The 22,673-nt window shown below is 40.6% G+C and overlaps 3 protein-coding genes across 3 annotated transcripts in view; 2 read left to right on the forward strand and 1 right to left on the reverse strand.

The window, feature by feature from the left end:
- sptbn4a (spectrin, beta, non-erythrocytic 4a) overlaps positions 1-4,062 on the forward strand; it is a 31,147-nt gene extending 27,085 nt beyond the window's left edge. The window contains exon 19 of the mRNA XM_085419922.1: positions 1,439-4,062. Coding sequence (XP_085276048.1) covers positions 1,439-1,738 — 300 coding nt within the window. The 3' untranslated portion in view covers positions 1,739-4,062. The remainder of the gene's footprint in view (positions 1-1,438) is intronic.
- Positions 4,063-6,080: 2,018 nt separating this feature from the next.
- On the forward strand, positions 6,081-17,811 carry micu2 (mitochondrial calcium uptake 2). The gene is made up of 12 exons (XM_085419925.1): positions 6,081-6,332; positions 6,714-6,843; positions 7,421-7,452; positions 7,531-7,606; positions 8,422-8,469; positions 8,604-8,686; positions 9,446-9,499; positions 9,964-10,061; positions 13,856-14,027; positions 14,112-14,220; positions 14,310-14,467; positions 15,981-17,811. Exons 1-12 carry the CDS (start codon positions 6,135-6,137, stop codon positions 16,080-16,082), a joined length of 1,260 nt encoding a protein of 419 aa, XP_085276051.1. The 5' UTR covers positions 6,081-6,134; the 3' UTR covers positions 16,083-17,811.
- Positions 17,812-17,966: 155 nt separating this feature from the next.
- On the reverse strand, positions 17,967-22,627 carry LOC146660173 (interferon regulatory factor 2-binding protein 1-like). Its single transcript, XM_085419923.1, has 2 exons — positions 19,892-22,627; positions 17,967-18,852 (listed from the first exon to the last, which is right to left on the reverse strand). Exon 1 carries the CDS (start codon positions 21,699-21,701, stop codon positions 19,917-19,919), a length of 1,785 nt encoding a protein of 594 aa, XP_085276049.1. The 5' UTR covers positions 21,702-22,627; the 3' UTR covers positions 17,967-18,852; positions 19,892-19,916.
- Between the last annotated feature and the right edge of the window lie 46 nt (positions 22,628-22,673).

Genomic DNA, 22,673 nt, shown 5'->3' on the forward strand with positions numbered 1-22,673 from the left:
AACTTCACAGATAACAGAATGACGTTTCTTTAACTTGTATCCAACACATTTTCACACATTTTGATTATAATATTACCAGTTTGTCTCTTTTTAATGCCACTGGATTACTAAAATCACACAAGGACAGCATAGAGGAGCATGTTGAGCAAGAGAATGATGTTACACAAATGCACCAGTGAGCGACACAGGAAATCATTCCTGCCTGTGGTTATCTCCTTGTACAACTCCTCCATCTAATACACAGTACACAGTGCAATAGTTACACCCTTTTGCACACGCTCTGTAGTGAAAATAACAAATAACAAAGTTTTACAGGTTAGAGTAAAATGTCAGTCATATATATCTAACCTCTGTAATATTCTGGAAATTTATAATTGAGCTATTTGTATATATATGAGCTATTCCTTATATTTTGTAAACTTTGTAATATATTGTGTTATTTAATTAGTTCAGTCTGTTACTGTTACTGTCTTGAAGCCACTGCAGCCACATAATTTCCTTAGGGAGTGTAGTATTCAGTGTAGTATTTATGTCAGCATTATGTTAAATGTACACCGTTACTGCTTCCATATGAATTAAAGGGTAGGTTGCAGGCAGGTCCTGCTAATCAAATGTGTTAATAGATTAATAGATCTTGAGCAAGTGTGAACAGCTCTATAAATACTGACGTTTTGACTGTTTGGACCATTCAAGTGCATGTTAACACAAAAAGGGAAAGACATCAGCAATGATCTTAGTGAAATAATTACTGGTGCCCATCATTCTTGGAATGATTATGAAGCCATTTCCAAATGTTTTGAAGTTGTTTTGCAGTGATGTGAACACTTTGAGTTGCGTCGTATCCAGAAATATTCTAGGGTCAAATATGAGCTCATGTGTCCAACCACTAAAGCCTGACTCAAATAGGGTCATGCAACAGGACAATGATCCCAGCAGCAGCAGGAAACAATCCTCCACAACACATTAACCATCTCTCAGTCCCTTAGATCAAGTGCAATTTTAAGTAAATGAAATGAAAATACTTCATTTTACATTCTTGCAGTATTTGGCATGTACAGAACCTAAATACTTCTTCTACTCTTGGTTCTGTCTTTATAGTTTGAACTCTTTCCACTTAGTAATTGATGGGTTCGGTTTGTGTGAATGAGGTGCGGCACAAAGCCACAAACCACTGATGTAATAAGAAGAGGTGCAACCTTCAGTCAAAGGCAAATTTGATTACATTGTTTCCCACCTGAAGACACTTTATTCAAATAAAGAAAATGTAGCGTTTCAGCTGGATGGTTTGCATATATCTGCTGCAGGCTCAGATTTGGATGCGTAACAATGCGATGTGTAAATCCCAAACCACACAATGAATCAAATGCAAAGAGAAAAAAGCATTATATGATGAGCAGACTCCTTATATAAGCTCTCTGTCTGATCCTGGTCTCTGTAGGAGGACCTAAAGGCATGGACTTCCACTATCACCACCTGTATAGCTGAGCACGAGGCCATGGGCACGTGGGATAAGCCAGGCACCTCATCTATGGATCCTGACCGCTCTGAGAGGAAGGAGAAGTCGGAGGGAGATGCAGACGCCAGGTCAGAGAGGTCCGAGCTTGTAGAGGGGGAGGAGAGGTCTGAGAAGGAGAGATCAGAGAAAGGCGACGGCTCTGAGAAGTTAGACACATCTGAAATTGCTGACAAGCTGGAGGGTGGGGCGGGGGGCTCCAGCACGTCTGGAAAGAGCAAATGAGAAGCCCTTTTTTGTTTTACTGCTACTCACTGACAAACAGCATAGGAGGCAGGGATGGATGGAGAGCATGTGCAGTTAGGTTTGCAGGTCCTCGGTCACACAGCTGGAACACACCGAGGCCACGGTCCTTTGATTGACTATTGTAACTGTGACAGACTAATCTCTCAGCCTCTCCCCCTTCACCCAGGAAATACATCAGTGCTTGCGGTGGGCCACCTGCTGGTAGATAGGAGGCCGGCCGGGTGGACAAACAGGCAGACAGACTCCAACAAATGGTCCCAAGAATTAGTCACTGTCACTTCCTATTGTTGATCGTTTAATCTCTCGGATTCACAGCATCTTTGTTTATGTATCTTTGACTGATAATGTAATGCTCTGTCTATCTAGACAAACCTGAGAAGTGGCGAATGAAATGTTTCTCAATAGTAAAAAAAAATGTTTTTGAAGCAATATACTTTTTTATGTTTCCTCTTTGTCGGTGAGAGAAATGGGGGAAAGGAAATAAGAAGTAATGTAGAAGCAGCTGTAAATTCTCTCATTTTTTTGTCACCTCCACGTAAGCTTACTCCAGGCAGTTGTGCACCTTAAACACTTGACACATCTGTATACTAATCATAGTGACATTTAATCCCGACACATGGCTAGCTTTGACTCATCTTAATATAACGGAATGCTTGTGTTACCAACTGACTTCACTGGTGTCATTTCCACAGTTCTTTTCTTTTCACTTCTTCTGATTCTCATTATGATTTATCCGTAACGATCCGTGTCCAGAGAAGAGCATCCCTTCAAATTCTGATCCATCACCCCAAGGCATGTTCAAAGTGGCAACGCTCAAAGTAACACTAAGCCTGAGACGATCCCTTTGTGTACATGACAAAAAATCAGAACATTGCATGAAATAGTCTTAGTGCACCTGTTAAACTTGCCTTTATTTCTGTGTTCTTGGCATAAATCAGGCAGCACTGAAATTGCAATAATCTAATGTGAGCGGGTGGGTGGGTTGTATTTGCTGTCATAGACGACTTCTCAAAATCCCGAGGGTTGTTTGAAAAAGCAGAGTTGTGTTCTCTCTGCAGTAAGCATGAGAGGAAGAAGCCAAATGGCCCTGCTGCTGTTTGTACTGTATCACTGCTATTTCTTTTCCACAGAATGTACTGATTTCAGGTACCCCCCTCCCCATAATGTCAAAACCTGAGCAGGTGTGTGAGAGACGAGACCTCTCTGTGCCCTTTGTCCTTCGTTTGACCTTCAAAGCAATTGGAATCTATTTGTCAAAGACGAGTTACATGTAAGTCATGAAGTGTATAGACCTATCTTTGTATGTATACCAATAAAACCTGTGCTCTAATAAAACCATACTCTGAATCGGTAAAAATTAAAACATTTGTATTAATCCACAAATAAAATCAGTCATCACTCAAATATATTAATGTTTATTACATTTAAATACAAATTATGCAAATTAGGAGTCACTATTAATTATCACAGTGTATATACAAGTACACCAGTATCTAGATGTATTAAATACGTTGTACTGGGGAAGAGCAGCAGGTGTACTGTAGGTATGCTTGTTGTATTTTTATATGCATATATTTATTATATCAGACTGAAGAGTTGCCCCATGTAATATTAGCTGATTGAGTAGCCAGTGTTACTGTGGGAGGTGTGCTCAGTTTATGGATTACACACACAACAGGATCAACTAGCCTGGGCAGTTCACTACCTGCTGCTCAGGGAATAAAAGTATTTTGTCATCACAGTGATTATTTTGTTTTATAAAATAGTGCTCGTTTGTCGTATATGTGAGTTATTTTTCCACACATAGGTCCAAATAGTCTTTACAGTGCTTATTTTGGAGCTAATGAGAAACTGCGAATCTCCTGAAATTTGTGCTGTGAGAATGACTCGCAACACAAAGTTTTTCCATACTGTCGAATTGCACTTCTTCAGTTGTGTAAAATGACTTCTTAACAGTCTTCCTTTCTGAAAACACCAAAAGTCCACTTTCACATTACAAGATTGCGAACAGAGAAGTTTTGCTACAATGTGAATGTTCTTTTGTTTTTTATTTGTCACACACTGTTTGCTTTTACATAAGTGCCATGTCATGAAATCTGCTGGAACAGCGGGAAACAGTTGGTCCTTTAATCATGAATAATGTTTTGTTTGACCTGACACTCGTCTGCCGTTGCAATACATATTCTCAGTCATCTAATTAGATGCTTTGGTATTTTCATGTGGCTGTGATTGTTCTGATTCGTGGCAGATACTTAGCCTGCCTTACCATGTGCATTTGAAATGTTTGCTTCCCATTACTTTTATGAAACACATAGGGGGGGGGGGGGGGTATTTTCCACTATGTTACAGCAGTCAACGAACTAAATAGGCAGCATAAACGTGACTGAAGAGAAAAAAAATGTGCAAAAATCTGTTTCCTTCATTGATTGATGGTCTTACATGTGTGTATGTCTTTGTTACCTTACATTAAAACTTGCTGCTATGACATTAAATAAACCTCCAAACTTGCTGATGCAAAACTTGACGTGGAATTGATGTGGACACACGCATACCTGCACACACCCACTGACACCACACACTGATTTCAACTACAAGATAAACGAGTGGTTTATTACCGTCTTTCTTCTCAGAGTTGAGCTGAAAAGCCAGAGCATTATCGTCACAAGGTAGCAGCAGCAGTAACAACTTCATATTCTCCATGCTGAAGCCTTCTAAGGTTGTGTAACAAATGTGGTGGTTGTAATTTGCATATAACAGTAACATACGATAAAGTATTTATGGATTATGTAAACATGGCCGAAACCTTCATTAAACATAGGGTTAGTCTTTGAGTGTACTGCGCTCCTCATGGGAATGAGCTGCAGGAGCCTTCATACTGACACTTTGCTGCAAGAAGGAATCGTTGCTGAAGGGCTCCAGACTGTATCCATACTGAGAAGTCATCCAAATGCTTTACATCTCCTTCTGTACACACAGTAACCAGAGTACCAACAACAACAAAAGATGTATACTGTATTCTTGGCTTTTTCTTAGAGCAACCAACTAAAGTTCTCCTATCCAAGCAGCATACGGTGCATCAAAAAAATTGGACAGATGTGAATAATTAATGTGAGTAAAAATAAAGGTTTGTGCAATTTTTTGGGGCACTCAAGTGCAGCCCTGTGCACGGTGAGAAAGAGCAGCAGTGATGCAGGATCTGTTCTAAAGACATCCATGTACACAGTGCGGCACAAAATCTGCACAATTCGATGTATATTTGAAGAATGTAAAGCTACATCTGCCAGTATGTATCTGTGAAAATATGAAATGTGGTTTTGTCTCATAAAATCTGTTCATCCCTTCATTTTGCTATTGTCTTTTTTCCCCCTCTGTAGGTGTGAACACATTTTTTATAGCTCTTCACGGCGCATTAATATGTTCCCGATAATCTTTTCTGGAATTCTGACACAGATTTGATGATTGCTTTCAAAAATAAATCCTGGACCTCTTCTTGTTCTAAGATACTTGATACATATTGACTCTGTTTGATAAATTGCACTAAAACAATGCATCTTTTCTCTTATATATTATTACAATGCAATTGTATTTTAAACCAAAACAAGACTACAGTAACGATTCAGCAGACACTGTTTCAGGTAGTCTAGTTTCACCAGAGAACATGCCCTCTGTGACATTATAGTCTAGGAATGAGGAGTGGTTAAATTAAATGGATCTTGACCTTTGCTCCACTCCTTCCTCTTCGGTCTGTACCTGGGTGATATACAGCCTGTGACAGGCAGCCTTCAGGCCTTGGAATCTCTCTCTCTACATATATATATATATATATATATATATATATATATATATATATATATATATATATATATATATATATATATATATATATATATATATATATATATATATATATATATATATATATCTGATGTACCAGCAGGGCTTTGGCCAATCATGGGCCAGTATAGAGTTTATATAATCTGAATGTTGGACCTGAGGCCCCAAAAACTGAGACATGTTATATGTTTGATTATTTTTTGTTTACTTTTGAAATAAAAATGCATATGTTATTTTAAAAACTCAATAAAGGCTATTTCGAGATTTTTAAGCTTGTTTATCTGACTTTTTAAAATAATATTAGGCATAAGCTACTTTTTCTATGTGTTGCCACAGCTCTGTAAACAATCCAGATGAAGTGTCTTTTACAATTATATATAATATTTTCTCAAAAGTGTTCTTCTAAAAAGGTGAACTCTACAATCCGGCGCTGACGGCTTCACGTCATCTAGTCCTTACCTATCACGGCTGGAGAGGGGGCGTGGCCTCGCTTTGCTAAGACGAACGCAGTTTAGCCAGCTAGCGAGTTAGCTTCCTGGAAATGGCCAGCTGGGGGAAAGTTACCGCTCTCCTGAGGGGTGTCTTGAGGAGCCCTCGATCTCTGAAAACCTTCGCACAGTACCGTACTGTCGGTCGCGGCATTGTGGCCTCTGTAATTGGCACCGGGGTTGTCTGTTATTACCGGTATCATGTAAACAACAGGACTCTGCCCTTCGCCGTTTATGCTAAGGAAGAAAAAGTAAGTAGACACTTCAGAAAGTTTCTGTCGTCAAAATTCACCGCAAACGAACAGTACCGCTCATATACCTGTCTGTGTTCCTTTAAAGTACGATGTTTCGTAATTACAAGTACAAGCGACACAATAATGTTAGTTGGATATCTACAAAAAGACCGTCAAAATTCATAGTGTCAATTAGTGCCCCCTAGCGGTGCTCACTGAAACTGTTTGTACTTATACACAGTGAATCTGTTCGTCTGACTTATTAGATATAATTTAATAAAATTAATTTTTAACTAACCACTCATTTGTCCATTTAATCATTAAACATATAAAGGGAGGTGCTGTCGAACATGTGTTCTGTAGCTTACATTGGTGTTTGTGCTCCTTGTGCTGTTGCAGGAAGATGCAGCTCCCCAGATGTCTGCAAGGAAAATCCGCTTCATCCAGTTTGCCTCAGTCGTCCATGAAGAGGAGCCCTACATGACCCCCAGAGACTTCCTATTCTCTGTGATGCTGGAGAAAGTTGATCGTAAGCAGCTCATACAGCGTACAACATGTCAAACAGCTCAAAGCCTTCCATAATCTACATCCCTGTTCTTTCTTAACTAAATATATATAGGATGTAATTTGCCAGGTCAAATGGTAGATTTAACTTTGCTAAATACTTTTTCATCCCCACTATGTGTCATGTATGTCAAAGAACAGTGCCCTTATTTTGTGAATCTTTCTAATGCGAATATAGTGAAACTTAAACTTCTCATGTTTACTGTGTTTAACTAATAAAAAAAATGCTGTGTGTGTGGGGATGGGTGAGTGTGGCCTATGGTGTACAGTGCTTTCATGTGTCAGTAAGACTGGACTAGACCATCTGTATGTATCCAAACCCAGACAGACCTCCCAAACATTTCAGATCAGTGGCCGTGCAGCAGTACGAGAAGACTGAGTGCAGTTCTGACTGGGAAGAGGAACCTCCATGTTCCCACAAAGCAAAACAGAGTAGTTTGTTGTGTGCATGGAACAACTTCACGTGCGCGGCTTGCCTCGTGCCTGTTATTGAATAATTTTGTGCTGTTCTGTTATCAACACATCTTCTCTGGTTTTTGCAGGAAAGCTGCAAAAGAAAATTTTAACCAAACAGGTACATTAACTTCCTAGCAGTGTGTAACCTGCACATGCAGACTTTTCTTTAGGCTAATGGTTCGTTTTATCCCGGCAGGATGTGAACGGTATGCTGGTGGCTGCCTCTAAAGCTCGTGCTGGTAATGATCTCTTCAGAAACTTGGGAGACAAAGGTAAGTTCTCAAAGGGGACTGCAATGCCATACCTTTTAATTGTCAGGTGGATCATCTGTTTAAATCCTCCCCCCAATTTCTCTATTCACTATAACACCAGAATGATCACCAGCTCCTTTTATCATTTTTTAAAGGTGTTGTTGAGCAGTAGTTCTCCAGGTTTTTCAGAAGTCTTTCAAAAGGTTTTCTTTGGACATTGGCTGCTTTTGTCAGTCATTTTCAGTCCAGGGCTCGTAGCTGATAATTTTTAGAGAAACGTTTTTACCCTCAGCTGTAAAAGAGTGATGGGGCATTGTCATGAGTGTGTGAATGCAATAACTCAAGAACAAGGCGTAGGATTTCAAAATTGATGCATCTATTAAAAACCTCAGGCGTTTTGGAGGATTTGTCACGTTTTGGGGCTGCATGTCAGCCGTGGTGTTCATTTCACTGACTGTTTTTCCTGATGACAACAGGACGATAACTAGATAAAAATGAATGCACAGTGATAAAATGTGTTGTCTATGATTAAAAACGAGATGTAAATGTTCTGGAGAGATGAGATCCAATCAGAAGTAATCCCGGGCATTAAGGTTACAATGTCTACAAACTCTGGTTTCATCTTATGTTCTGCATTTGCTTGCATGTTTGCACGTTTCAGTAAATGGCCTATTTCCCATTTTCCTTGCAAAATATAAAGAAAATGAGAGGTCCGCTTTAACCTGTCAGCAGACCATCAACAATCCACCTTTTCATGTTTAATGATAATCCTCTTTGTCAGTGTGTCCCCCTGTTTGTTATCTGAAATGCAGCACAGTGTATTTTATCTCTCACAGGTTTGATATCCTACACAGAGTATCTGTTCCTGCTGTCCATCCTGACCAGTAAGTCTCTCCAATAGTCCAAGCTCCTGCAGGAGATATTGTGCTGACTGGTTCACTCCATTCTGGACTGTTTATTTCTGATACTCTTTGTCTACATGACATAACTACATAACTGCCCTACATTGTTATTGCAGAGCCGCGCACTGGATTTGATATAGCCTTCAAAATGCTCGACATTGATGGCAACGAGCATGTGGACAAAAAGGAGTTTTTGAAAGTAAGAGCTGTGATGTGTTGACAATAAAAGCAGAAGTAGATTATAACAGATCATAATGAAGCAGTAAATTCATGGGCGGACTTATTATACAGGAATATTTGTTCTAAATATCTGTGTGCACTTAATTTCAAACTGTCGCCACTTTTAACGCTTCCTCATGTGCTACAACTCCTGCAGTTGTAAGTATGAACCAAGGCACCACGTGAAGGTGAGGGAGAGCTGTAGCTGCTCAAGTCTTGTGTTTTATCTGTCGCTGCTTGAGTTTAGTGGATTTATTTAAAGTCACCTGACTTTTTTTTTTTTTTCTTTGACTTTTCAACCAGACAGAGAAGATTTGTGTAGCACTCAGGCTTAGAACGATGGGCTTTTGTTTTAGACTGCATGTTGGCACGTCCTTCACCTTGTTATAGTTTCATGTTATGACTTGGTGAACAAGCCAAAGGCATTTAGTGAAAAGTAGAAGTGCATGGATTCTCATCTGCTCTGGTTTCTATCATGTGATTACATGAAAGCCACATCTCTAACTTGATAAGTGAACTGTACCACAGCTTTATATTTGTTTGGACTTGTCTTGTGACTGTTGTAAAGAGAAACCCCTTTTCAAACATGCTGTTTTTTATTTGTTTGTTTTTTGTATTGTCTGTTTGATAATGTAGGATGTTGCTCACACTTGGACAGCCAAACATTTTCAGTACAACTAGTTATTTTGATTAACTGGTTAACTTAAATTTAATTTATTTCTTCTTTTTGTTGCTGAAGCTCAAGAAAATCATGGGAAAAACTAAACTGCGAGCCCCGATAGATACTACAGAGGTGAGTGTTCATTGGTTGATGGGCTAGTTGAAAACATACAGGCTGATAACACTGGCGGAGGACCAGAAAGAATCATCTGTTTTCAAAAGTTTGCAGAAAATTTTAAAATACATGGTTGATTTTACACTTTTACATGCAAAACTTATAATTTTCACAAGTGCTCAATGTGTTTCCCTCTGGATGCACGGCATATGTCCATTCAATATTCAAACACGTCAAATGTGTACAGCTATGTGATACTCACAAATCCTGTCTTTCCAACAGTATGTGCTTCCATTCTCACCAAAACACTATGAAATCAGATGACTCTTCTTGACACACTTTGTATATTACTCTAGTTCTACCTCAAACATTAGCATGTTTTGTTTTGGGGGTTTTCATCAGTATTATGGTGTCATTTCTGCCACTTCACTTTGAATGTTAACACACATGATGTTGTTGAACACTGTCTGCATGTTACCCAGAAAACCACAGAAGAAGGAGAAGGTGTGAACACAACACTACAGGCCTACTTCTTTGGAAGGAAAGGGGACAACAAGTTGCAGTATAAGGACTTCTGCCGGTAGGGATACCCCCTAATAATCACAGTCATGTACTACAGAGCACATGACATTTTCTTTTTCATAAGTAGCAGCTCTGTATACAAATTTTACAATGTAACATTTCTGTCTTTTTGAAATCTCAGACATTGTCAATATTTGAATCTCACCTGTAAGGAATGTAGACGCTCCCTAAATCCTTTGCATGTAGAAATACTGTTTGAACATGTCGTTAGGCAAAGGCAAGGAAAAGAACAGTAAAGCTCATATTAGGCTTGAACTGCTTTCTTAAAAAAAAAGGAGAGAGAAAGAAACTTAAGTTCTCCACGTGTTTCAGGAGCACACATTCTTTCTGCCCAATTTAACTCATCCAGCCAAAGGAGTGTTGAGCTCATACCATAGCGAGATAGTCGTCATCTTTCCATCTATTCGCAGTTCATAAGAATTTTTGCTTCTCCGATAGCTTTTGATCAGATTTTAGTGACACGTGCTAACAGTGATTACCTCATGGGTCTTCATTCAAACTGGGGTCAAGATCATATTTGTCATTTTCATAGTACAACTCTAATGCATACTACATAATGCTCGGGTCTTATTTTCTACAGTTGACAGGCTAACAAACCCTCCTGTGTCAGTGGCAGCTGAACTTCATTCGACCATGGCCTGCAATGACTTTGCCAAATTCTTCACTGAAAAAATCCAAAAAATTAGACAAGCAATTGGTACATCAACAGCAGATCCAGGATATGTACTGTGTCCACCAAAAAACTGTTTAAACACCATGAAACAGTTTCAACCTATTAACAGCAAAGACCTGGAGGACATCTTAGGTCAACTGAACTCCTCCTGCTGTTTAGATGTCCTGCCAACAAGTTTTTTCAAAAAGGTCTCAAAGACTTTAGAGTCAGACCTGTTACAGATCGTCAACTTTTCTTTATTATCAGGTGTGTTTCCAGAATCACTAAAAACTGCTGTAATCAAACCTATACTGAAAAAGGACAATCTTGACAAGACACAAATGAACAACTACAGGCCGATCTCAAATCTCCCGTTTTTAAGTAAGATCATTGAAAAAGCAGTTTCTCAACAGCTCAGTTACTTCTTAAAACAGAATAATTGCTACGATGCCTTCCAGTCAGGTTTTAGACAGAACCACAGCACTGAAACCGTTCTGACAAAAGTGTTTAATGACATATGTCTGAACACAGACAGTGGAAAAATGTCAGTCCTAGTTTTACTGGATCTCAGTGCAGCATTTGATACAGTTGACCACAACATATTACTCAAACGACTGGAGAACTGGACAGGTCTTTCAGGAACTGTACTAAACTGGTTCAAAACATACGTAGAAAACAGGAAATACTTTGTATCAATAGGTAACTTCACATCTGAGCAGACAAGTATCACATGTGGAGTTCCCCAAGGTTCCATCTTGGGACCCCTTCTGTTTAACATCTACATGCTCCCACTGGCACAGATTATAAAGAACAACAAAATAAACTATCACAGCTATGCAGATGACACACAAATATATATCACAATGTCACCAGGAGACCGAGGCCCTGTACAGGCTCTTGGTAAATGCATTGAGGAAATCAATGACTGGTTGTGCCACAATTTTCTCCAGCTAAACAAAAACAAAACTGAGGTAATAGTCTTTGGCGCCAAAGAAAAACGATTACAGGTCACCAGAGAACTTCAATCTATACATCTAAAAACCACAAACCAGGCGAGAAATTTGGGTGTAGTGATGGATGCAGACCTAAACTTAGAAAAACACATTAAGACAATAACAAAGTCAGCTTACTATCACCTCAAGAATATATCAAGGATAAAAGATCTGATGTCTCAACAGGACCTGGAAAAACTAGTCCATGCATTCATCTTTAGTAGGCTTGATTACTGTAACAGCATCTTTACAGGTCTACCTAAAAAATCAGTCAGACAACTACAGCTCATTCAGAACTCTGCTGCTCGAGTCCTCACTAAGACCAAAAAAGTGGACCACATCAGTCCAGCTCTGAGGTCCTTACACTGGCTGCCTGTCCGTCAGAGGATAGACTTTAAAGTTCTGATGCTGGTCTATAAAGCTCTGAATGGTTTAGGACCAAAATACATCAATGACCTCCTGACCCAGTATGAACCATCCAGATCCCTCAGGTCATCTGGATCCGGTCTTTTATCAGTTCCCAGAGTCAGAACCAGACACGGAGAAGCTGCATTCAGCTTTTATGCTCCTTATATCTGGAACAAACTCCCAGAAAGCCTCAGATCAGCTGAAACACTCAGTTTATTTAAATCCAGGTTGAAGACTCACCTGTTCTCAGCTGCATTTGAATAAAGCACCAAATCCACACTTTAAGCTTAAATTTCAAAACTTACATTTAACTACTGATTTTATCTACTGTTCTGATTTTATCTGTTTTGATTTTATATACTGTTGTTTGTTTGTTTGTTTGTTTGTTTGTTAATTAGTTAGTTAGTTTATTTGCTTGTTTTATTCAATTTTAAATCATGCTTTTTATTTGTTCTTGTTTCTAATGTCTCTGTAAAGCACTTTGAATCACCTTGTTGTTGAATTGTGCTATACAAATAAACTTGCCTTGCCTTGCCTTACTTAAACTGACCAAATTCTAACTTCTGAACAATATTCAGTGGTTAACAGAAGATTCCTTATCCAGCTACCCATCTTCTTCCACTTATTAAGATTCTTCATGGTGATAAATCTTATGTGTTAACCTCCTAGGACCTGGTGTCCACATATGTGGACATCACATTTTGAGTTGTCTAAACCAGCGGTCCCCAACCTTTTTTGCACCACAAACCGGTTTAATGTCAGACAATATTTTCACGGACCGGCCTTTAAGGTGTCACGGATAAATACAACAAAATAAAATAATATGACTGAGACAAAAACTGTGGTATTTTGTAAATATAATAATAAACGTGAATTCACTGTGTAATTGTGTAACTTCATGAGCAGCGTCCTCCTGAAATGTGCCAATAACATCGAGAGTAACATCCTCATCTCTGCCCCTTAATGCTCTCTGGTCGCTATGGTGACGCGTAAATATTTCTTTCAAAATAAGACACACAGCTCCAACACGGGAAAAGACCCAGGGAAACAGAGTTAACGATAAAAAACACTGAAAACCATAAATTTCACGCCCGAGCCTCAAGTCTCACGGCCCGGTACCAAGTCTGTCTGGACCTTTCTGGCATGTTGTCATGTTACTTCTGACTAACTCAGATACTTTTATATGGTTGTGAAATACAGCCAACCAAATGACCAAAAGAATCTATACTTCACACATTACAATCACCTGTGAATTTTGATTAATTATGAGCCAGATGTGCTACTAAGCCACTGATGTTCTGATATAAATCTGTGTATTTTGTGGGGTTTTCCCTGTTGACCTTTTCAGTTTCTCTTTACTTGACCGGTCCACTGTGACTCCACTGTAGTCTGTGCTTTGAGTGGTCCATAACTAGAAAGGTGCTGTGACAGGCCAGCCAATCCCTAATGGAATAAGGATGTAGCAATTATGATTACCTAACTTTATGTAGCTGTACTTGAGGCTGAGGATACCAGAAGACCTCACTGTGCTGAATTTGTCTTTACTTTATCACTCCACTGTTACTTTTTGTGGAATTTCACCTTTTTATATAGTTGTTTTCTTTTTCTTTTCTTTTTTCCTTTCATTTGAATATAAAAATGTTGGACTTCACTGTGTGGTCTTCACCTGTGTCGCTGGCAAACCTCAGCAGGAGAACACTGGTGGGTCAGCCTTCTTTGTAATTAGTCTTTGTTGTTCAGGTTCATGGAGGACCTACAGGCTGAAGTCCAGGAGATGGAGTTTCTGCAGTTTTCCAAAGGTATGGACACCATGCGGAGGGAAGACTTTGCAGAATGGCTGCTACACTACACCAACGAAGAAGACAATGAAGTCTACTGGGAAAACATGAGGAAGAAGATACCTGCGGGTCAGGTACAAGCACGCTTCCTCCACTCGGTGCCGTCAGAATAGGATTTGTTGTGGCCTGAAAGTCAGCTGTCATGTTTTCTTTTGTAGAGTATCGCATTCGATGAGTTCAAAGCCTTCTGCCTGTTCACCAACAACCTGGAAGATTTTGCCTTCTCAATGAAAATGGTCACAGAAGCCAACCGTCCTGTGGGCATGGGTACGGTTTCTCTGTCGGTTAGATCAGTCTGTAGTTTTCTTCCAATCTTCCAGACATAGATTTTTTTTTTTTTTTCCTTCTCCCTACAGCCCAGTTCAAGCGAGCTGTGACGATTGCCACAGGCCACGAACTCTCCGAGAACGTGCTGGACACAGTGTTTAAGCTTTTCGACGTAGATGGAGACAACTGCCTGAGCCACAAGGAGTTCATTGGTGTGATGAATGACCGAGTACTGCGGGGTCTAAAGGTACTCTCCCCATCTTCTTAGACTGTTTTGTGTCCATAAAACACTGACTTTTCTACTTTGTCACCATGTTTAAGTGAAGTGAATGCCTCTCTCACCTCCATGTGTTAAATATAAAACTGTAAAAGCCTGATGTGTGGGTACAGATATAAGACACTTATCAAAGATCGTCAGTGCTCCTCTAACTGTAGTGTAGATCACACTGAAGTACACAAACACTAAGGCACATCGTTAACTCATGTCATCCATGTGCAACATTGTCTATCACTAAGAACTACTTACTTACACAAGTTTATTTAAAAAGGGCACATGAACATATTAGACTGGACTGTTAGCTTTTGGTTGCCAAGGTCCATCCATCTCAGGGTCTGTTCCAGTTGTTCATTTTGTTTAAGGAGTGAAGTGACGCTGACGTATCTGTGTAGCCATAAGAAGAAGTGTTTGAATTCTCTGAATACTAACCAAGGCGCTTCAGTGCTTACTTGCCGTCCCAGAATTTATAGCGACAAATCATCCGACCATTCCTGGAAACGATCAACTAAAACAATAGTGGCATACATCTGCAAATGTTCATTAGAAGCATAACCTGCTAAAATGTTTTGAATTTTCAGCAGCAGTCTGTTAACTCCACTGTCGAACTCTGAACGTCACGCTGCTGTAAGAAAATCTGATTCTCGTCCAGTTGCTGCCTCGCATGAAAAACGTCGATTTACAAGCTTTCTGAATCCAGATGATGAGCTATGTTACTGATCTAATTCCGTTCAGGCTTCTGTAAAATTCAGTTAGTAAGCTTCATTTTCTATTGCTGTTTTAAGGATCATCATTAATCATTTTTTTTACTTTTATTGAGCCGGCCATAATTCTACTGAATAAAGCATCGTGTGAAATGGTGCTTAAGTCGATTAACTGCAGGATCTGCTTTCAAAATATTCTGGCTTCACTGTTGTACAGACAGCCGAGGAGACGGTGGAGCATTCCAGCTCTTCTGGCCAGCCTAGGTCAACTTTTATTTTTAGCAGACATGAGTGTGTCTCATTTAACTAAGAGTTGTATTTATTTTCCTTACATAAACTGATTCTTATTGCACTCTATACAACATGTCACATTTACACAAGCACTGTCTTCTATGCTTTTAAGTGCTTACTAACTATCATTCACACACCGATGGATGCCCAAGGATATTCGGCACACAGACTGGGGGAGCCAGGGATCGAACCTCCAACCTCCCGATCAGTAGAGGACCTGCTCTATCTCCTGAGCTACATCCACCCCTTAATTAGCTAACCAAAGCGAGTTAAAGTAGTGGGCACACTGCTCAACATGTCATATATTTACATCCTAATTGGTGTCCCTGGGATTACATGTACTGTAGAAACAACTGCCATCATTTGACTTTAATCATGGCAAAAATACAAATTGTTTATTAGCAATAGATATTTTACATATCACTCCTAGGCTGCATGCTAATGCTCGTCTCCCAGAACCGTTGGTGTGATGCACAGTGTCTTGCCCTCAGGTGCAGCCTCAAAATGGCATCTCTGGCTACTGGAAGTGTGTGAAGCGGGAGACCCTGAAGGCAGCCCAGGAGGCCCTGGTAGACGGCGGGTGTCCCATCTGAAGCACTGATATGCACCGTGATCATGCTCACCACTTCTGTCTTTTCTTCAGTTGTATGAATGAAATGAATAACTGCATGTAAATGAATATAGGTTTATACCACTGTCTTTGTAAAAGTATGTTTACAGCTAAACACATTTTGGTTTGATATTAGTTAAAGCTCTTTGGGTTTGCTTGTGGTGTTTACAATATTACATATAATTGTTTGGTCAAGCATTTTATCCTGTATGGCTGATCACTATTAAACATTCACATGCACTTAAGGAGCAGGACTGCAGTCAACATTTCCTGTAAAAGTGACTTATTCATGAAAGTGAGAATCCTGGTTGCACTGAACAGTGTAACAGATTAGAGGATCCTGCCATGAATACACACATTTCTCATTTTCTGTGCACACTAGTCAGAGTGATTTATTCTCATGGACACAAATGCAAATTTTTACCAGTGCCAAGAAGCTGGCTTGGTTTTTACATGTACTTCTTTTTTTACTCCTGAGCATTAATGTGGTTACCAGAGATCAGTCATGTGAGTAAATAGTGGGTAAACAGCAGTCTGGCATAAATCACTTCCAAGATGACAGACATGTGTAATCTGTCTAATGTCACATTCTCAACATGCTAAATAGCAGCAACTATTTGTTGTGACTGCTCATGCTGTTGTTTACCGGTGACTCACCAAAGCATTTTACAGCTGAGTGCGCACATCTCGAAATGAATGTCGGGCCTCCCACTTTCAACAGTAACAGAGCAGCTGCTATTTACTTAAATTCTGGAGTAACCAGCGGGGTGTACTGTGAAGTTAATGGTTTAGCTATGTTGAAACTCCGTTTTGTGTCACATAAATGGCTTTTTTACCTGGCTAAATCAGCAAGGTGTTATGTTTGGAGTTTCCATATGAAATGGGTTGGAAGCCAATATTACACTATGTATTATTAAGCACAATATAGAACGTCTGCTGGAAAATGTTTTATATACGCAAATTGTATTTTGCTCGTTTGTGTTGTTGTGTTTGCACATCTCTGTTGCTTGTGGGGCTCGCACACAAGAATTTCACTCGCATGTGCTGTGCCAGTGTGCCTGCACATGTGATGTGACAATAAAAGTGATTTGATTTGATTTGTTGTACCTAACTAAAACCACTCAATGAAGCATAAACTATGCATTCCATTGTCATGGGAATGCGCATGTATTAATTTGGAGATTCAGAAAACATGTTTTGTTTATGGTATATATATATATATATATACATACACATACAATTCACTACTTTGATATTAAAATGTATACACTTTAAAGCTCCAGAACTCCAGCTGTCACCTTAGAAACGAACAGCACCAAAGAGCACACTTGGCAATTACAATTATTAGCTTAAATGGAAATTTTTTACCGCATCTATGCACTGAATTACCAGCAGTGTTTTAGTTTTTATATTCTTTATAGATTTTAAACAACCACTGTATTATTGGCTGATAATGTCTCTGTCACTCAGCGATCATTTTGTGGGGAAGAACAATCACGTGGTACATAAAACACCCCCTTTTCTATGTGTGTGCCCACAGACCCTGAAGCAGAAAGCACAGCCCAACAGATAATACCACCATTGTGGTACCCAAAAGCCTGGACGTGTTGAATTTCATTCGTAGTACACCCCTCAGGCTGTTCATACTACTGCAGCCAGGTCACCTAAGTGCATGTAAATACACATTGTTCAGTTTGTTTACAACCCTGCTAATAGTGGTTTGTGGAAAAGATTCTAATCATGCCAGTGAGCTGGTGTGGGATTTCCCTATTTTTCCTGTCAAAAATATTTATCTAATAAAGTTTTATATAAATGCACAACTGAGGCTTCCAACGGTCATTAGTAGAAAAGCGGCAAAGTGACTAAGTTTTAACTACATTGTCATTTATTGTAGAATTGACCTGTTAAGATCACATGAGTATGTGGGTTAACCATTGAAGATTGTGATGCTAATAATTTTACCATACATAGAATTTAAAAAGTAAATAGACAAAACAAGCTTACTTGCATGATAGAAGAACTAATTAGTGACTGATGCCAGGGTTATCAGTGAATACAGCATACACAGCTACAATACAATAAAATTACATTGAGCATGAAGCCATCTTTGGTCTTCTCATCACTATAAACAAATACATAGAAATTTGTATTGTATCAAAAATAGAAATTACATAGCCATATTGAAAGAAAATTCACATTTTTGACACACAATATAAAGAGAATAACAAGTGACGTATTGTAAGGTTTACATTTTTCTCCCCTTGGCTTTAAGGACCCAATGGTTTTAACATTTTTTGAACATTCGTTTTTAAAGAATTGCATCATTCTGTCAAACCATGTAAAAAGTATCCTGCATCTGTGTCAGACAGGATGCAAAAACCAACAACAAAAAAAAGATCAGATTGTCATTGTTAGGGGGGGAAGTGTGTGCTTTTAATCCTGGGCTTTTTGAAATGAGGCCTCTACCACACTAGGAAAAAAAAATAAATAGATTTTTTTGGGGTTTTTTTTTTGTTTTTTTAAAAGGATGGAGAGAGATTGGGTCGAGACTTGATTCGATCACGATGCAGCCCCGATGCTCAGACGTTTCCCTCCTCTCGTGAGTGAGTCTTGTCTCGAGTTACCGGTCTTTGTGTAGTGGTCCTCCTGGGCTTCAGAGTTATTTGGCTCTTGGAGGCACACATGATGAACTACAGCCAAAGTGGACCTCTGCTTGAGATTATAGGTAAGTGCTTTCACTGTGTTTTAATCCACTGTGGAAAAAGAAGAAAGCCATGTAAGAATATCAAACAGCAGAGTGACACAGGGATTCTTTGTCCCACAGCTCAGACCTGATATTGAGATGCATCTAATACATACAGGTAACTCCACATTCAAAAATATTCTCCTCACACAGTAACATCAAGAAGATATCTGATATCATTCTAAAAGAGAACAAAGAGGCTAAAAACATTACAAGGCTCATGTAGATGAATTTTTAAGAAACAAAGTTGTGCCACAGATGGTGTGCCCCCACAGAGCCCTGCTCACAGCATCATGAGATTACATGAAATCTCCAATGAGACATCAGGTTGTCTAATGCCTAACATACACTAACACTGAAATCTGGTGCCTTCTAACATCTAAAGACAACTTATCAGAAGTCAAAAGTTTTAGTCATGTATTATTCCATCACTTTTGATTCTGTCTGAGCTCTGGCCAAGTCATATGAGCACCTCAGACCTGATGATGGGAGTGTGCCACAACTTCAGCAAAACTATCAAGTCGTCATAAGGAGATTTCATCCATTTCTAACACTGAAATCACTAGTGTAGCAGTTTACACATTTGCTTAGTTCAATTCCAGCCAGAGACTAATACATTTTCGGGTTGCATGTGGCGTAGTGACCCCTCGTGACAAGGAAGAGTTGAAAGTAACTCAACAGTGTCACTGAAATCATCAGAGAAATTGGCTGGGCAAAGCTAGCACCTACAAATTATTTTTTTCCCCAAATTGGTCAAAAAAACAAAACAAAAACCTTGTCTGACATCTACCACCAAAGATATTCTAATTTCTAGAATAGTGTTGAAGAAATATTAACACACAAGTTGTTTAACAAATGTTTATATATAACATTTGTTAAACAATTTGGGCTGCAGTTACCCTATTTAATAAAAGCACATGTGAAACCATATGCCTGCACTTGTCTGCCATTTTTATTTATTTTTAACTGCTTTTGATAGTTGCTTTAACACTCGCTGATAAAGTTCTGCTATAAAACAAAGAGGCCTGCTCCTCTCAGGTTTTTCTCACCATTCACTGCCAAAAGGATGGAGGGTCAAGGGTCGTTCTCCTTCTTTACTGTCACATCTCCTTCTCCAGCTAGGATGGTTGAGATCTCACCCTGCATGAAGGCCCAAGGCACAGTGGATCCGGCCAGGGGGCAGCGTTCTCCGCTGGGGCAGTAAACCTCTCCTCCTTGACCTTGGCTGCGGATGAACCCTCGGGTGCAGGGGAAGCAGAACTTGTGGTGCGGGACTGAGGGACACTGGACAAAGTGAGTGTCCTCCAGGCGCTCTCTGCAGAGGGTGCAGCAAAGCAGGGTGCCTGGGGTGCTACTTGTAGACTCCCCAGTGTTTGTGTTGTTACTTTGTCCTCCAGTGCTCAGACCCTGCCCTACAGCTGCCTGAGAGACTGAGGTGGAGGGAGTCGAGGGGCTGCTGCTGCTGGGGCGCCCAGCTGAGGCGGAGTGGGCTGTGGACATACTGGGGCTCTCTCTGGCCATGTGACTGGAACTCAGGCCATCTGCCACTCCCATAAGTGCTGAGATGGGTGAAGGCTGGTTGTGTAGACGAGGTGGGCCCTCTTGAGGTACAGCCATGCCAGGAAGAGGTTCCATGCCTGAGTACGTGCCCCGGGGCCAGGGCTCCCTCACAGGGTGTTCGGCCCTTCCCTCACTCTCTCCGTTCTCAGAGCCTGGAGAAGCCTTTCGGCGCCTGGTGGTGCCCTTGGCTGGTCCGGGGCGTCCAGGAGCTGCCAAAGACAGCACTGGGTCTGGCTGTGGCAGAACCTCTGGGATTGGAGGCTCTTTAAACATACGCACACCATCATTCAACAGCTCAGACAGCCCACGCCAGTCTCCGGTGCCTTGCCGTTTCTCATATTCCACGTAGCGCAGCCCAGAGTTTACTGCCTTACCAGCATCTTTGGCGGAGTCACGGAACATCTGCCTGACCAGATCTGGAACTCCTGAGTAGATCATTCCAGAGCCAGAGGGATACTCCGCGAACACCCTCAGCTCAAACTCTGGAGTAGCGCTAGCATCAAAGGCCAGAACACGCCCCATCAGATTATGGTCTTTCCTGAAGCGCACATTGAAGGGGACACAGCTGCTGAGAGCTACCAGCACATCCCGAACTGCTTTGGGACGGTTAGGCCAGCCTTCCACTCTACTACGAGCCACCTCATTCAGTTCAGCCATTACTTCACTGTTCCTCCACACTGCCGGATCTATGCCCACTAGAGTAGAAGTGCTAGGTCCCATACCCAGGGACACAGCCTGTCTTCTGCCACTGTCGCTTATTATGGGGCCAGCTGAGACGGCAATAGGAGCGGCCCCAGCTCTCGTGCTTGTTAATGGGGTTAAAATCCCATGAGAAGCTGTTGCTACTAGCCCCTGAGCTATCAAGGCATGGGGTATGGTGTTATGAAGACTAGAAACTACCCCAGGCATAGCCCGACGAGTGTTCGGGCTCTGTCGGCTGCCCTCTGACAAAGCTACATCTTCAGCTCTATGCAGACCATTGGGGAGGCGAGAAGAAGCCCCATACTCACCCCTCCCCCGGTCTACACGCTCTCCGTGATGCCGCCCCGCTTCAAGGGGCCCAGCAGAGCTGGGTTTGCCCTGCTGTGGACCAGGGGACCTGCCGTCTAAAACTCCGTGAGTGCTCTTCAGCTGCCTGGCAGTTTCAATGAGGAGTTCTATCCGGTCTGCGCCGTCGTAGTTGACACAACCCCGGCATACAGCTTCGCTGAACTCCCACAGCATAGCCCAAGGCATCTTGGGCAGGTCGCAGAGGTAGCACCATTGCCGTCTCGAGGAAGACTGCGAGGCGGAGGACATGTTGTTTACAGGCCCTCGACCAAACTTTCTTCGGAGGCCTACACGTTACGGACTACGTTTTGCAGCGATTCTTCAGTCCTCCGACACCATTCGCCACATACTGCGGATTTTACAACAGAAAATAACAAAAAACTAAGTTCAAAATCCGACTACTGGCGGTAACATTCAAAACTTAACGACGTCTTCTTTCTCGTTTGTTCGTGTCAGCCTGTGTGGAAGGAAGTAAAATGTTATAAGACACCGGAAACACCTACGCGGCCAGGGCTCAGAGCACTATGGGAGACGTAGTTTCTCTTTAAAGCCATTGTTTCTTATTTTCTAGATTTTTAATATTAAATTTCTTTTGAGCAACAAAGTAATCAGACCACATAGAAACGGAACAGTTGTAAACAATTAGTAAAGGGAAAAATTCAGAGGGACTACTTTACTGGCGACAAGATACATAAGTAGCGGAGATACTGACGCTAGTCGGACGCGTTTTTCTGTGAAACCTCAGTTTAACTGGAGCTGGTTTGTTTTGGGATGGGAGACAGAAAACACGGCTTGTGTTGCGGTTACTTTGATTAACAGAGGACAGGCAGTCTTGGTGCTGTAATGCTGGAGACATATGAGAAATATTATATATATATATACTCCACTTCCTGCACAGACGTGACAGTTTCAAACTCAGCTTCACTGGGATGATGAGAGGTCACATAGTGAAAATCTCCAGTGGGAACGATGTACTTTGCATTAAGATTCGTCTCTCTCACAGTGGTAACAGGGAAACTGATTCTTCTACAACATATATATATATATATATTTTTTTTTAATAGAAGAATAACTCTGGAGAATAATCTTATAAGGACAATAGAAATAGGTTTGCATTGAACAAATCGCAGGGTATATTTTTCTATACCTATTTCTTGAGATGTATAAAAAGTTAATTAATGTTCATATTATCTATGCTCAAAGTTCAAAAATTATGTCAGT

The sequence above is a fragment of the Rhamphochromis longiceps genome, linkage group LG10 (genome assembly GCF_057381845.1).
Source record: "Rhamphochromis longiceps isolate RC_006_pf linkage group LG10, R_longiceps_female_GT1.1, whole genome shotgun sequence".
Lineage (NCBI taxonomy): Eukaryota > Metazoa > Chordata > Actinopteri > Cichliformes > Cichlidae > Rhamphochromis > Rhamphochromis longiceps.

Bases quoted from the DNA above. Each gene is read 5' to 3' on its own strand.
- micu2 (XM_085419925.1), top strand. From the start codon at position 6,135: ATGGCCAGCTGGGGGAAAGTTACCGCTCTCCTGAGGGGTGTCTTGAGG. The intron at 7,453-7,530 runs GTACATTAACTT...TTATCCCGGCAG, and splicing joins AGAAAATTTTAACCAAACAG to GATGTGAACGGTATGCTGGT. The intron at 10,062-13,855 runs GTAGGGATACCC...TTTGTTGTTCAG, and splicing joins CAGTATAAGGACTTCTGCCG to GTTCATGGAGGACCTACAGG.
- LOC146660173 (XM_085419923.1), bottom strand. From the start codon at position 21,701: ATGTCCTCCGCCTCGCAGTCTTCCTCGAGACGGCAATGGTGCTACCTC.